Raw genomic sequence first — 13,970 nt, forward strand, 5'->3', positions numbered from 1 at the left:
AAGGCAGACAGGAATTCTGGATTCTCTGCTGAGTGCATCAAGAGAAAGGTTCTGCCTTCCTGACGGGCCCAGAATCCCTTTGTCTCAAGAGTCCCAATCAAAGATTTCCCAGAATGAACTGATTCCTCCAAAATTGTGCCCTAGATAACTACTCCTCAGCCTCCCGATGCCATTTTCAATTATTTACCTGGAGATTTTCTTTCTATCTCCTGAAAACATATAATTTTTTTCTGGCTTATGTGGGATAGGAAGATAATTGGTGGCTTCTTTCTCTTCTTAGCAAATTATTCGACCTCTGCTTATGACACATTTATGATGAAAACTGATTTATAAAAGTAATGTTCTAAAGAAATACAAAGAAAAAAGTTTATCTCTACCACTTACCAGCTCAGAAACCTTGAACAGTTCACTTTACCTCTCTAAGTTTCAGTTTCCTTATCTGTAAAATAGTAAAGCCTGCTGTGACTACTTTACAAAGTAGTTGTAACACCAGTTCATCTCATGGAAATAAAAGAATCAGCACTTAAATATAATGAGGCAGTTCTGTAATTCCCCAGGAGCATCCACCTGCCCCGCCTCACCTGATAAGAAAAACCCACACGCACACTCTTACTTTCTGACCTGGCTAAGTTTCTCGGCACTTTGCTTGTAATATGATAACCGATTATTACCACATCTGAATCAAGAGACCTGTTGATTAAAAGGTAGAGAAGAGACTTTATAATTTGTTTTAAAATGAATAAAAGTCTACAACAACAATATATGATAGTACTGTACTCCTGAGTCCCTTCTTACTTACTTACTCCCTACATTTTCAATTCCTTCCTTTACTTGTTTGATCAAATCAATTATTTAAAAGTCACTATTACACATCCAATTGAATACCCATGAACACTTTAGTATTGTCCAAAAGCATCTTTAATATGAATTTATTTTAAATCCACCTCTCTAATAAAGGGTCAATAGTAATCAATCTTTCACCTAAAGATATGTGAGCATTATAAATGCTGATGCAGTAGCTACTTAGGAAACTGTCAGATGAATTAAAGAGCAACAGCCGTAAGAGACAGACTCTCTTTCCCGAAATTCAGATTTCCATGAGCGGGGACTTTGTTGGATAGTCCTGGACTCTGTCCTCTCTCCTCTTCATTCGTCCCCTGGGAGGGGAATGAGTTATCTGATTGGTGAGTTGGAAGGAAAACTGGGCATGAGTGATCCAGCCCCTTCTTTATAGGGAAGGGGGTTGCATCACAGTCAATTCTCTTTGCAATGCATTGAGCTGAGGGCAGGCTCCACTCCCACTACCATCCCCACAAGGGAGTCCTACAATTTAGGTCCAAAGTTCCATTCAGAAGAGTATCAAAAATCCCATTCTTCCACACACCCATGCCACTTCCTCCAGTAGAGGCTTTATGAATAACAAAGCTGAGAGTTTAATCCCTGTAATCCCCTTAACTCTGACTCCTCCACCAAAATCTCAAATGGCTCTAAAATTTGACCCCAAAATAAGCCAGTTCTTCAAATATTTAGGATTTGCACCCACAGGACGGTAGTGGGACAAGAGTTCTTTGGGTCTATTGATTCAGCTGTGTGGAGTTCAGATGGTCAGAAAGCGGGTAGACAATCAGACTACCATGACGCCTGGTAAAATTTCTCATTAATTACCCAAGGGAGACAAGGGGCCCTAGAAGTTCACAATCTATGGTGGACTGCATTGAGTGGTGAGACTTTTAGAAAAGTTACTTAACCTCTTCAAGTCTCTCTTTCCTAATCAATAAAAAAGATATGAGGACAGGACAACACCTACTCAACAGGTATTAACATTGTGGTTATAAGGATCAGAAAAGACAATGGAAGGTGAAAATGTTATTAAATAATGCACTAAAAGGATTAAGGTAAATAATTCACTACTATTATTGAGAAGAATAAAAGTACCTATTCTGTTTCTCCTTATGTGAATCATGTGCTTATGCTTCAGACCCAGAAAGCAAAGCCAGGCTCTGAGTCAGAGCTACCCCTATGACACCATAGTGCTTGATGCAATATTTATTTTAGTAGATCTGTTAAATAACAGGAAGAGTGGTGTTTTTAATCAATTTTATTAAAGTGCACTTAGTCTATAAAGCTAGAACATAATAAATCAAATTCTTTTAAATTACTTATGCTTCAATGTCATTTCTTTATATCCTGACTTGTTAATAAGTAGTTATAATAAAATACTCTTTAATACCTCATTGCTGTGATAATAATAGCATTGCCCAATATGTATCTAATAAAATAAACTTATTTTGAAGTGGCTTCTATTTGGCAAGGACATGAAACTACCCCTAGTTTACCCGCCTAGTAAAATTGCTAGACAACTGTAAGCAATAAAAAGGCAGCTTTTTAGGCTATTACCAAATGAATTCAGAGGAAGCAAGAAGAAAGAATAAATTTAACAAAACAAGAAGGTGAGATGCATAGAAAAAATGTACCTCAGCTTTCCAGAGCCCAGTTTAGAGTCTTCCTTAAAGTATGAGGGATCCTTCCATGAGGGAATGGCATAGGTGTCTTAACCTCTTGGAAAATGAACTAGTGCCCTTCTAAGCAAAAGAAGGAGGTCAAAGAGAGCTAGGCTACACTCTGTATGATGTCTCAGTCATTTATTCTGCATTCTTCACCAAGTAATCCAAGAGAGGATCCCCTCTTCCCTCACTGACCCCGTCAAAATTTTGCCAAATCCTTATCATTTAGCCATTTGGAAACCTCATCCCACATAACAGTCTCTAGAACTCAGCCTCCTGAGTGGCTATAACTCCCTACATACCCCTAGGATTTCCCCAATGCCAATCTTCATTAAATAACTAAAGCTATCAGTGATTTGTACCTACTCTGAGCTGACAAGCTAGGCTTGGTAAGGGAAGGAAGACCTTAGACCACTGTTCTGCTTCCTGATTTTGATGAATTTCTCAAGTTGATCAAAAAGGCAAAATGTACTTGTCATTATTCTATTTCCCAAGGAAAAATACATATTTGAAAACCAAATATGTCTTCCAACTCCTTAAAATAGACACGGGAAGAGAGGAAAGTGAGGAAAAGCTCTAGGTGAGACTGGGAAGTCCTTTCTCATTTTTCCAAATATGACCCTAACACAGCTGCTTCAACAACTCGTGTGCCAACAGATTTAAAGTGATAAACACACAACTTACAAATCTCTGTGACTTTGTCCCTGGTACCCTTTAAGAAGAAAAGGCACCAGGAATCAACTCAAACTCACAGATTATCAGAGCTGCTGGGCAGCACAGTCAGTCATGAAATTTTCTCAGGACATTGAGATTCTTATATGGGAAGAGATTCTCCTGGTCCTTTCAAGGTTGATGTAAAAATCAAAGGAAATTACGGTTCTCAAAACACTTTGTTGGACTAAGCAGATAAGAGGGATTATAACTAAGGAGGAAAATGGGTTCGCTGAAAGTACACTGGGCCTGGAAATGAGAAGACCCAGCGTCAGGCTGCAATGCGACCACTGCCTGCCTGTGACCCCGAGTACATTGCTTTACATTCAAGGTTTCCCCTTTGTTAAACAGTGACCCAAACTCCCTCCTTAAAGGCCTCCATTATTAGGTTCCAAATGTAAACATGGAACAAAGCCAATACATTAGGTAAAGCACTGTTACTTCCTGTGTAGTCTTAACTACTTAGGAACTACACCCACATACTTTCTGTCCAAAACTGAAGCTTTGCTCCTCCTTCCAGGTGTCCTTTTACACTGTTCCAAACTAGGTCTATAAGTGCTTGTTTTTATACTTGCATTACCAGACCTGTTGATTGAAAGGCAGAGTGGGCAATTTTATTGTTTAGTTTTTAAAAAGAAAAGGGCTATGAGACTTACAAATGCTAGCCCTATATTTGAAAAACTCTCTAAATTATTCCTTACCTATCACCTCCATTTCTTCCTTTATTTATCTTTAACCTCTTCTTCTCTGATCCCTCCCCATCAAATTAGAAACAGGTCAATTCTCACTCATTTTTATTAAAAGCTAAACTAGCAAAGAGGATAACTTTCCCTCAATTAGGTTTTGTCTCCTAACAGACAACCACTCCCACTCCTTCTCTTGATAGGTAAGGGCCTCAAGAAAGATCTGATGCTCACACTTCCTACTTCCCCATGGACCATTCATCTTCCACCCCCATAGCCTGGCTTCTGTCCCCACTTCCTTGAAATCCTCCAAGCCAAAGTCTCTGATGAGCTAACTACTAAATGCAAAAGATACTTTGTAGCATGTATCCATGAGACCTCTTTGCAACACTTGGCTCTGTTGACCAGATTCCAGAACTCTCCTGTCCCCAAACCCCTTGTCTGTCCTGCAGGCACCACCTCAACGTCACCTTCCTCTCTCCCACACCTCTCCGCAGCTGCTGCTTGAACTCCCATTCCCTCAGCCACCCCCTTCAGCAGCTGTTAACATTCTCTTCTCATTCTTTAGGCTCTCTCTTCAAAATAGCATTTGTGGTTCATGATTTCAACGACTACTTATATGCTGAAGACTCCCAATCAAGAGATCCAACCCAGAACTCTCTCTGAATACTACACCTTCTTTATTACTGCTTTCAGATTCGGCATGGAGAGCACTGTGAGTGTCAGTGCAGTAGCTACAGAAGAAACCGTCAGCTGAGTTAGGCAGTTACAACCTTGAGGGAGGAACATTTCTTTCCATTCCTCAGATTTCCATGAGCAGAGATGTATGGGATAGGAAAAGCAATGTGGAAAATAAATGCTTTCAGTTACTTAGAAGTTATTTTCAACTTCATTTCCATTTCTTAATCTCTGTAACACTGTACTCTTTCCACATATTGTGAAGGTTGAGTGCCAAGACAAACCCAAAAATCCATGAATATCACTACAGCATGCATATTACAAACACTCATAAATAACTGAAATTTCAAGAGCAAAATGCTAAAAGTCTGTTGTATGATTAAAAAGGTTTAATAAAACTGTAAGGATAGATGGAAAGCACTTTCTCATGGTACTAAAACAGATTTAACAGAGTTGCCATAATAACTGATAAAAAAAAAGAGAAAAATGATTAAACTAATTTTAGAATGGGCATGGAAAGATAAGGTACTAAGCAATTGAATATGATATTGTAAAAAAAATAGGCAATGCAAAGGGAAAATGTCATGATATATTAAGTTTTAAAATGCAGATTACTAAGCAGTATATTTAATAAGATCCCAATTAAGCAGAAAGAATTTAATAACTCTTTATAGGAATAGAAAAAGAAATGAAAGTATACACAACAAAAAAATTTTTTAAACTTATGGTGACCATAGTATATATTTCATTCTTTGTGCTTTCTGTATTTCCTGAATTTTCTACAATGAACATGTTTCTTAAAGTATATTTTTTAAGCCGAAGTTAGGAGAAGAATGTAACAAAGTAGAAAATTACCATAATATGATATTCAGTGTAAAACCTACTTGGTTACAATTATATATCAAGAAGCACATGCCTAAGAAAAAGAATGGAATGAAATGTGCCGAAATCCTAGCAGTCTTTAAAGTGGTCATAATGAAAAACATCAACTTGTTCCTCCTTTCCTCCGTTTTCTCCAATGGTTTTCAACGTGGTTATATTACTTTATAATAAAAATAATCATTAAAAATTCTAAGATAAAAGTTGTGCCCCACAAGTTCAATTTAGGTTTGTTTTTGCTGCTACATGACAGTTCCCCCACTAAGTCCCTTAGCGGCTCTGAGTCTCCTTCTGCCGTCTGTAAAACGGGCATTATACCTGCCCAGGCCGCAACACCTCACCAGTTTGTAAAGCTCAGGTATTATTCCAGTATCAACCACACAATTCACCAAAGGGTTGACCTGTTCTTCCTGGTGTCCCCCAGGAATGCCCACGCTCTCTTCCTCACCTGCTCAAACTGGATGGTCCCTGCTGTCCAGATGCCCGTTTAGAATCAAGCAATCCCAAGTGACGAATGCCTGATGCCATCTCTGTTAGCGAAGATCTGTTAATTGAAAAGGCAGGGTGAGGTTTTTATTTCCTAGTCTTACAGGAAAAGCCTACACAAATACAAGCCCTCCAATTATTTTGTACATTTCATTTCCATTTCTTTACTTAGTAAATTTGAAAGCTAAGTAACAAGAAACTCCTCAGGCACCTGTCATTGAATATTCCTGAAACACAGGCCGAATAAAATAAACTTACTTTTCTTTTTATTATGCAAAAATAAATTAATTGAAATGCCCCAATAGTACTCAATCCAAGGATAGCACTTTGTCTTGTATATCTTCTTCCAGATCTTTTCCCCAAGAAAATCTACACATTTCTATATAATATATAAATTTAAAATATTTGTATATTTTATTAACATGAGATATTATACACTTAACTTACCCTGAATCTTTTCTTCTCAATAAATACAGACTTGCTTTATCATAATTAGCATCCACACAACATTCCTCTCAATGGAAGTACCATAATTTGTTATATGTCCCTCATTGTTGGGCATGTTGGTTGCTCCCAAAGTTCTGCTATTACAAACAATAGTCTAATACCTTTTACTCACTTGCCTGATTATTTCCTGAGGACAAATTCATGAGTTAAAGAATAAGTATTTGGGAAGGAATTTTTATTTATTTACTTATTCATTTAAAAACCGCCTAATTTCCCTAGCTCTACCACAGAGTGCTGCAGTAACATAAAGAAGGTAGAGACTGTTCTGGTTTGCAGAATCTTGGATCACTTTATTGACCCAGAATTACCTCCACAGACACACAACAGGGGCAAGTGAACTCAAGAGAAGGAAATGCTCACAAGGAGCTTAATAATAAGCCCTGCCCTGCATTCACCAATCTCCTTCCATTTCCTTTCATCTTAACAGAATGCACTCCATGAAGAAGTAGAGCCATTAATAAAAGAGGCAGAGGGGGAAATTATGCCTTTCCCTTTTTGGGAACCTCCTCCCCACCCACCCTCCACCCCCCTGTTCTGAGATGTACAGTGGCCTCAATTAAATAGTTTGGGGTTTGAGTACACACTAACTTTCAGACTTCCCAGTGCCTTGCAGTATTCTACAATTAGCATCCTTCTTGTCTCAAATATCTCAGATTCCCTAAATTTTATAGGTCAGGTAGGGGAAAATCAAAGGTTTTCTAGCAAGAGTGGCAGGAGGTGGGAGGGTGGAAGGAAAGAAAACTCCATAGATAAGGTGAAAAGTAGCTTGAAGGAAGGTTATTTTCCATTTTTTTAAAAAAAAAAAAGCTTTTTATTAAGAGAATAGCAGAAGCACTTATGTAAACAAGACACTAGGGTAGTGGCTGTCAACTCTGTTTATAAGCAGGTAAAGAGGAAGAGACAGATTCGAAAGGCAGTCTACCCTTCAGGACCATCCATGCCCATCTGATCTCTTACAGATTCATTTACATGGGCTAGCAAACTTTGTCTGTGAAATGTACTACAAAAATGCCTCCTCCCCCAACCCCTGCCTCAGTTGCCTTTAGCCCTAATTATAAAATTCTCCCTAACACTGAAGGATTTTAATTATTTAGTCTAAATGATTACTCTTTCCTTTAACTTTTCTCATTTTGATGGCAAACTCAAAAAAATCTTCCCTCCACAGAATACATAATAATTTACAGTTCTGGCAGTGCTATTACATTTTTTTTATTTTATTTTGAAATAAATTCAAAGTTACAGGAACAGTTGCAAAAACAATACAAACCCCATACACAGAACTCCAGCATACCCTGACCTCCCTCCCCTGATACCCCAATCCACCAACTTTAACATGCTGTCACACCGCTATTTCTTTCTCTCCCTCCCTCCTTCCCTCTTTATCTATCATCCATCATCTATTGCTCTGTCTTCTGAACATATGAGAGCTAGCTGCACACATCCTTGAACAAACAATATAATTCACATAACATTCTTTTATGCAATCCCATTAAACGCAGCTAAGAAGTACAAGAGATTCAACACTGATACAAAGCTTACATTCTATATTTCCTTTTTTTTTTTCCTTATGTCTCAACTGTGTCCCTTTGAGCCTCCTGTCCTCCATCCTCAAATCCCATCCAGGGTCATCCTTGGCATTCAACTGTCATCTATTTAGACTGTCTTTTTTTCTCTCTCTCAGTTGTGGAAACATATATACAGCCTAAATCTTCCCATTCCACCCTCTCCCTAGCATTCCATTAGTGGGACTAATCACATTTACAATGGTGTAATGCTATCACCTTCCCACCATCCATTACTGGAAATATCCTTCACCTCAAACAGCAACCCTACACTCATTTCTTAACTCCCCATTGCCCCTTCCCCCATTTCTCTTAACCCATACTCGACTTTTCATCTCTATGGTCATATTCTCTGATAATTTCTTTGTGTTTACTGTGGGGCTTAAAATTAACCTCTTAAATCCATAACAATCTTGGTTTTCTTTGATACCACCTTCACTTCAATAGGACACGTAAACTATGTTCCTATACTCCTCCATTCCCCCACCTTTATATAGTTCTTGTCAAAAATTACATATTTTACATTGTGTTCAAAACCACTGATTTGTCATTAGAGTTTGTGTATTTTATATCATGTAGGAAGTAAACAGTTTAGTTACAGTTCAAAAATTATTGAGCTCTATTTGTATTCCATTGTGGTCGGAGAATTGCTTTGAATATATTCAATTTTTTTTCTTTAATTTATTGAGACTTGTTTTATGTCCCAGCATATGGTCCATTCTGGAGAAAGATCCATGAACACTAGAGAAAAATGAGTGTCCTGGTGATTTGGGAGGTAAGGTTCTATATATGTCTGTTATAATTCTCTATATCTCTTTCTCCTTTCTTTGTTTCTCTGTCGGTAGGGCTCCCTTTAGTATCTGAAGCAGGGCAGGTCTTTTATTGGCAAACTCTCTCAGCATTTGTTTGTCTGTGAAAATTTTAAGCTTTCCCTCAAATTTGAAGGAGAGTTTTGCTGGATAAAGTATTCTTGGTTGGAAATTTTTCTCTCTCAGAATTTTAAATATGTCATGCCACTGCCTTCTCGCCTCCATGGTGACCGCTGAGTAGTCACAACTTAGTCTTTTGCTGTTTCCTTTGTATGTGGTAAATTGCTTTCCTCTTGCTGCTTTCAGAACTTGCTCCTTCTCTTCAGTATTTGAGAGTCTGATCAGAATATGTCTCAGAGTGGGTTTATTTGGATTTATTCTCTTTGTAGTTTGCTGGGCATTTATGCTTTGTGTATTTATATTGTGTAGAAGGTTGGGGAAGTTTTCCCCAACAATTTCTTTGAATACTCTTTCTAGACCTTTACCCTTCTCTTCCCCTTCTGGGATACAATGAGTCTTAAGTTTGGACGTTTTATTTTATCTATCATATCCCTGAGTTCCATTTAGATTTTTTCAATTTTTTTCTCCATTCTTTCTTTTTCTGTTCTGTGGACTCCTAGGACACTGAGTCATTGTTCAACTTCCTCTAATCTTGTATTATGAGTATCCAGAGTCTTTTTAATTTGGCCAACAGTTTCTTTTATTTCCATAAGATCTTCTATTTTTTTATTTACTCTTGCAATGTCTTCTTTATGCTCTTCTAGGGTCTTCTTTATGTCCCTTATATCCTGTGCCATGGTCTTCTTCATGTCCTTTATATCCTTTGCCATGTTTTCGTTCCTTGATTGTAGTTCTTTGATTAAGTGTGCCAAGTACTGTGTCTCCTCTGATATTTTGATTTGGGTGTTTGGGATTGGATTCTCCATATTGTCTGGTTTTATCATATGCATTAAGATTTTCTGTTGTTTTTGGCCTCTTGGCATTCGCTACGCTTGATAGGGTTCTTTCAAGTTGTAAAAAAAAGTACCAATCTAATTTTTCAGAAATACAAGTTGGTGGCGTACACTTTCTCTAACCAACCAGCAGATGGCATCTGCGAGTCACCTATACCCCTCGAGTCAGTTCTCCTCAACTTTGTCCTTGTGGTGTGTGGGGAAATGATTCTTGTGGGGTTCAGTTGGTGAACTCAGTTTGAGTGTGTTGCTGGAGCTGTCCACCCTGAATGTGGGGTGTGTGTCCGGGTGGCTAGGGAGGCAGGGCAGCTTTAATATTCAAACCCCCTAGGTGTTTCCGGAGATTCAAGGCCACTGCAAGAGTCTAAGCCTTCATTTCAGTTCTGCCCCAGACCCTCTCTGTTGCTGACCCACAAACCACCAGCATTGACGTAGCATCCCTGGGTTTTCCAAGCAGGCCCCCCTTCTCAGCTGTGATCTTCCAGGACCTCTGCTGAGGGAAGGCTGTGCTACATCACAAGTGCGCACCGTCGCTCAAGGGAAGCCCCAGGCCGCCGAGCCATGCGGGGCACTCTCAGCCTGATGCAAAGATGGTTGAACAGGGCGTCTCAACCCCCCCCCCACACAGATCCTCACTCCCAGCTCTGGGACAACTGGCGCGGCTCTTGGCTATGGGCACGGCCCGGGCAGGAGCATCTCCAGCCCACCAGGGAGCCAGCTGCAAGCAGCGGAGTTTCTTTCTCCTTCCGGCTCTCCCCTCCACTCCCCTAGCCCTGAGGGAATCTGCAGTGGGCTATCCTCCATGCCAGACTCCGAGAGGCCGGCTCAGACCGCTCCTGCCATGCTTCACTGGACGGTTCCCACCATCACAACTGCAGCTGCTCCTGGGTTTTTCCTTTTTTTTTTTTTTTAAAAAAACCACCTGTCTCCAAACGCCAACCCCCGGCCTCCCCATACCACAGCGTGGCCGGGAGTCTTCCAGCCAGCTTACTCACTCATTTCAGAATGCAGACTCCCGGTTTCACAAAGTGTACAGCCCCTGTGGTTCTAGCAGACCTTGTCCAGCTGGTGCATCGCTGAAACCAGCATTCTGGGTTACCTTCTGGTTTTTATTTAGTGTTTTCCACGGAGGTGTTTTTTTGCCCTGTCTCACCTAGCTGCCATCTTACTTTCTCTCTGCTATTACATTTTAATTTGTTGATCCATTTATAATTTGAGAATATGGTATGAGACAATTCCATGCATTTTTTCTACACCTTTTGCCTTATGTCCCGAGATCATTTTTAGAAGACCACATCTTTTTACCAATGATTTGTCATAGGATGTATAAAAATACTAAAATCTTATTAAGTTCAGCTGAAATCAAATATGTTGTATGAAGTAAAGATAATATGTTTTAAAGCTGGTATATCATACTTGTTTCAGTAGGACTTATTAATGTTAATAAAATATTATCACATTTTATTCATCTTTCCAGAGATAAAAAAGTTCAGATTAGATCCTTCTAGCCCTTTCTGGTTTTATACGCATGTACACAAAATCCCAGAAATTCTATAGTATTACTTTTTAAATTCATATAAACAATATCATAATATACACATCATTCTACAAATTAATTTTTTATACAGCAGTACTTTTTAAAAATGGATCCATGTTATACAGACCTAAATCTTTCCCTTAAACTACTATGTTTCATCATTTTTCTTTATCATGTTTTATCTGTTCACCTCATAACGGACATTTAAATGGCTGTTTGCAATGTTTGAGTATCACAAGCAATGATGCAACAAACATCCATTTATACGTCTTCTAACACACATTAGGAATATTCTGTAAAGTAAAAGAGAAAAACAGACTTTGGAGTCATAGGGTAAATAAATTTTCAGTTTTCACAAACATTGTCCAAATTCCCTTAAGAATGTCTCTTTTAGTTCCCACTTCCAGCACCATGAAAGGAGCTGTTTCTCCAAAACCTCACCAGTGTCTGATATTGTAAGATTTTAATATCTTTAGCCAATACTGTTGGTGGAAAATGACATACCTATATGGGTTTTTTTGCCTTTCTCATTTCCCTAATTACAGAGATTAGACAACTTTATCATATAAATTGGTCACTTGAATTCCAGTATGGTGAGCTGCATTACTTTTATCTTCTGTTCATTTCTCTAATCGGGTTATTTATTTCACATTGATTTGAAAGAACTCTTTGTATATTCTTGATACTAAATTTTTACTATATACATTACAAACATGTTTCCTTAGGCTGTGCTTCTCTTTTAATTTTATTTACAGCATTTTGTAATGTAGAAAATTTACTTTAACGTGGGCAAATCTATCATTTTTTTCTTTATATATGTATTTATTTGTGTGTACACATGCATGCACTTTAAAAGAAAGCCTTCCCCAATCCCAAAGCCATATAGATATTTTAATTTTCTTCTGAATTTAAATAAATTTTTCATTTGGGGCATGTATGCATATGAGTTATTATTTGTTAAATCACACCCATGAGAATAGTCAACATGTCTGCATGGTTTACTGATAAGTCCTTAGTGACTAGAACATAGGCTTCCAATATTTGTTGAATTAGTAATTACAAAGGTGTCTGCATTATCAAGAACTTATTTTCTCATTTTTTTTAAATGTGAAATGTTTCAAAAATACAGGATGGAGAAAATAATAAACACAGATGCATATACTTGGAATCCATTTTTGTGTACAGTGTGAGGTAGGAAGCTAAATTTATTTTTTTTCTCACACAGATAGGCACTTATCCTTTGTCTATTTTGTAGCTTGGATATAAGGCAAAAAGAAGACTGCATACCCTTTTGGTGTCATCTTTGAATCCTGTCTAATAGACCCAACCAAGGAATATTTAATTCTTTATTTGAATTGCTATTAAACATTGATTAAGGCTCTGTGGGAGCCCCCCGCCCCCAAGTGTCTTGAAGACTACACACAGCAGTTTGCTTCACCTAGGACAATTAAGGTTTGACCTATTCTCCTTGTAATATCAGGTGCTAAATGTAATCTATACCTGCAACTACCTCCTCCCTGAGACTCTCTGAGATACTGTTATCTACAAGATAATCTATAATCCTCCCCTCCTCCCTGTTGATTACAATCAGTCCCTCCCTTTGTTGCACAACTCACTCCCTGCCTTATGCTCTCATACCCATTGGAATGTCGAGCCCTTATAACCAGCTTATTCAGCCCCTCAAAGTGGGGACTATTTCCACGTTGTGCTCTGAACACACTGCTATTCAGAGCAGGTTTCTGTGTATATGATGGGTCTGTTTCTAAGCACTCTTGTCCACTTACATACTTTATATTTTTCCCTCTCTCTGCACCAACACCATACAGTTTAAATCTTCATAGCTTTCTGATACATTGTAATGCCAATGGGAAATGTCCCCGACTTTATGTAGATGCTCTTTGGCAGGGGTGGGAGTTGGGGTGTAATTTTTGAAATCTTCATCTTTTTTTTTTTAATTAAAATTTCTTTTTATTTAGACAAGTCAGGTTTACAGAAAAATCATGCATAATATACAGAGTCCATATATACCACCCTATTATTAACACCCTGCATTGGTGTGATACATTTGTTACAGTTCATGAAAGAACATTCTTGTATTTGTACTATTCACCACAGACATTGTCCACCACAGGGTTCACTGTTATGCAGTCTATGTTTAATCCTCTAGCTTTCCTTCTAGCAACATACACAACCTAAAAGAAACCTTCATTCTTATTTATGAAGTTTAGAATCAGTCGTTCTAAAGGTACAAGAAAAATCCAGCATGGATTTTGACTGGGCCTGTATTACATTTTCAGAGTAATTTGTGGAAAATCGCTATCCTTACAATATTGCATCTACATGTCTACACACCCTTATTCAGGTGTTATTTCCTTCAATAAAGAGTTCGAATATATGGTACCCTACACTCATTTGCATGTCATCCTTGCCAAAAAAAAAATCTTAAATCCTCATTGTACTGCTCCAATTTTAGAATTTGTGCCAAGTAAGCACTGTTATTAAAAACTTAACTGTATAAAATAACTTTGTATGCTCTACTTCTACTAGGTCAGCCTAAACGTTTAAAAAAATCTGTCTTTAACTATTGAAAAAATATTTTTATTTAGCTGATAGAGGTTAAGGAAAACAACACACTACATTTCAGTAATAGGTATTGGGATT

General features: G+C 38.1%; 1 protein-coding gene across 1 annotated transcript in view; it reads right to left on the reverse strand.

Moving 5' to 3' along the window:
- TTC39B (tetratricopeptide repeat domain 39B) overlaps positions 1-13,970 on the reverse strand; it is a 140,816-nt gene that overhangs the window by 62,745 nt on the left and 64,101 nt on the right. Inside the window, exon 3 of the mRNA XM_037796984.1 lies at positions 5,904-5,999. Coding sequence (XP_037652912.1) covers positions 5,904-5,999 — 96 coding nt within the window. The remainder of the gene's footprint in view (positions 1-5,903; positions 6,000-13,970) is intronic.

The sequence above is a fragment of the Choloepus didactylus genome, chromosome 10, assembly GCF_015220235.1.
Source record: "Choloepus didactylus isolate mChoDid1 chromosome 10, mChoDid1.pri, whole genome shotgun sequence".
Taxonomy (NCBI): Eukaryota; Metazoa; Chordata; class Mammalia; order Pilosa; family Megalonychidae; genus Choloepus; species Choloepus didactylus.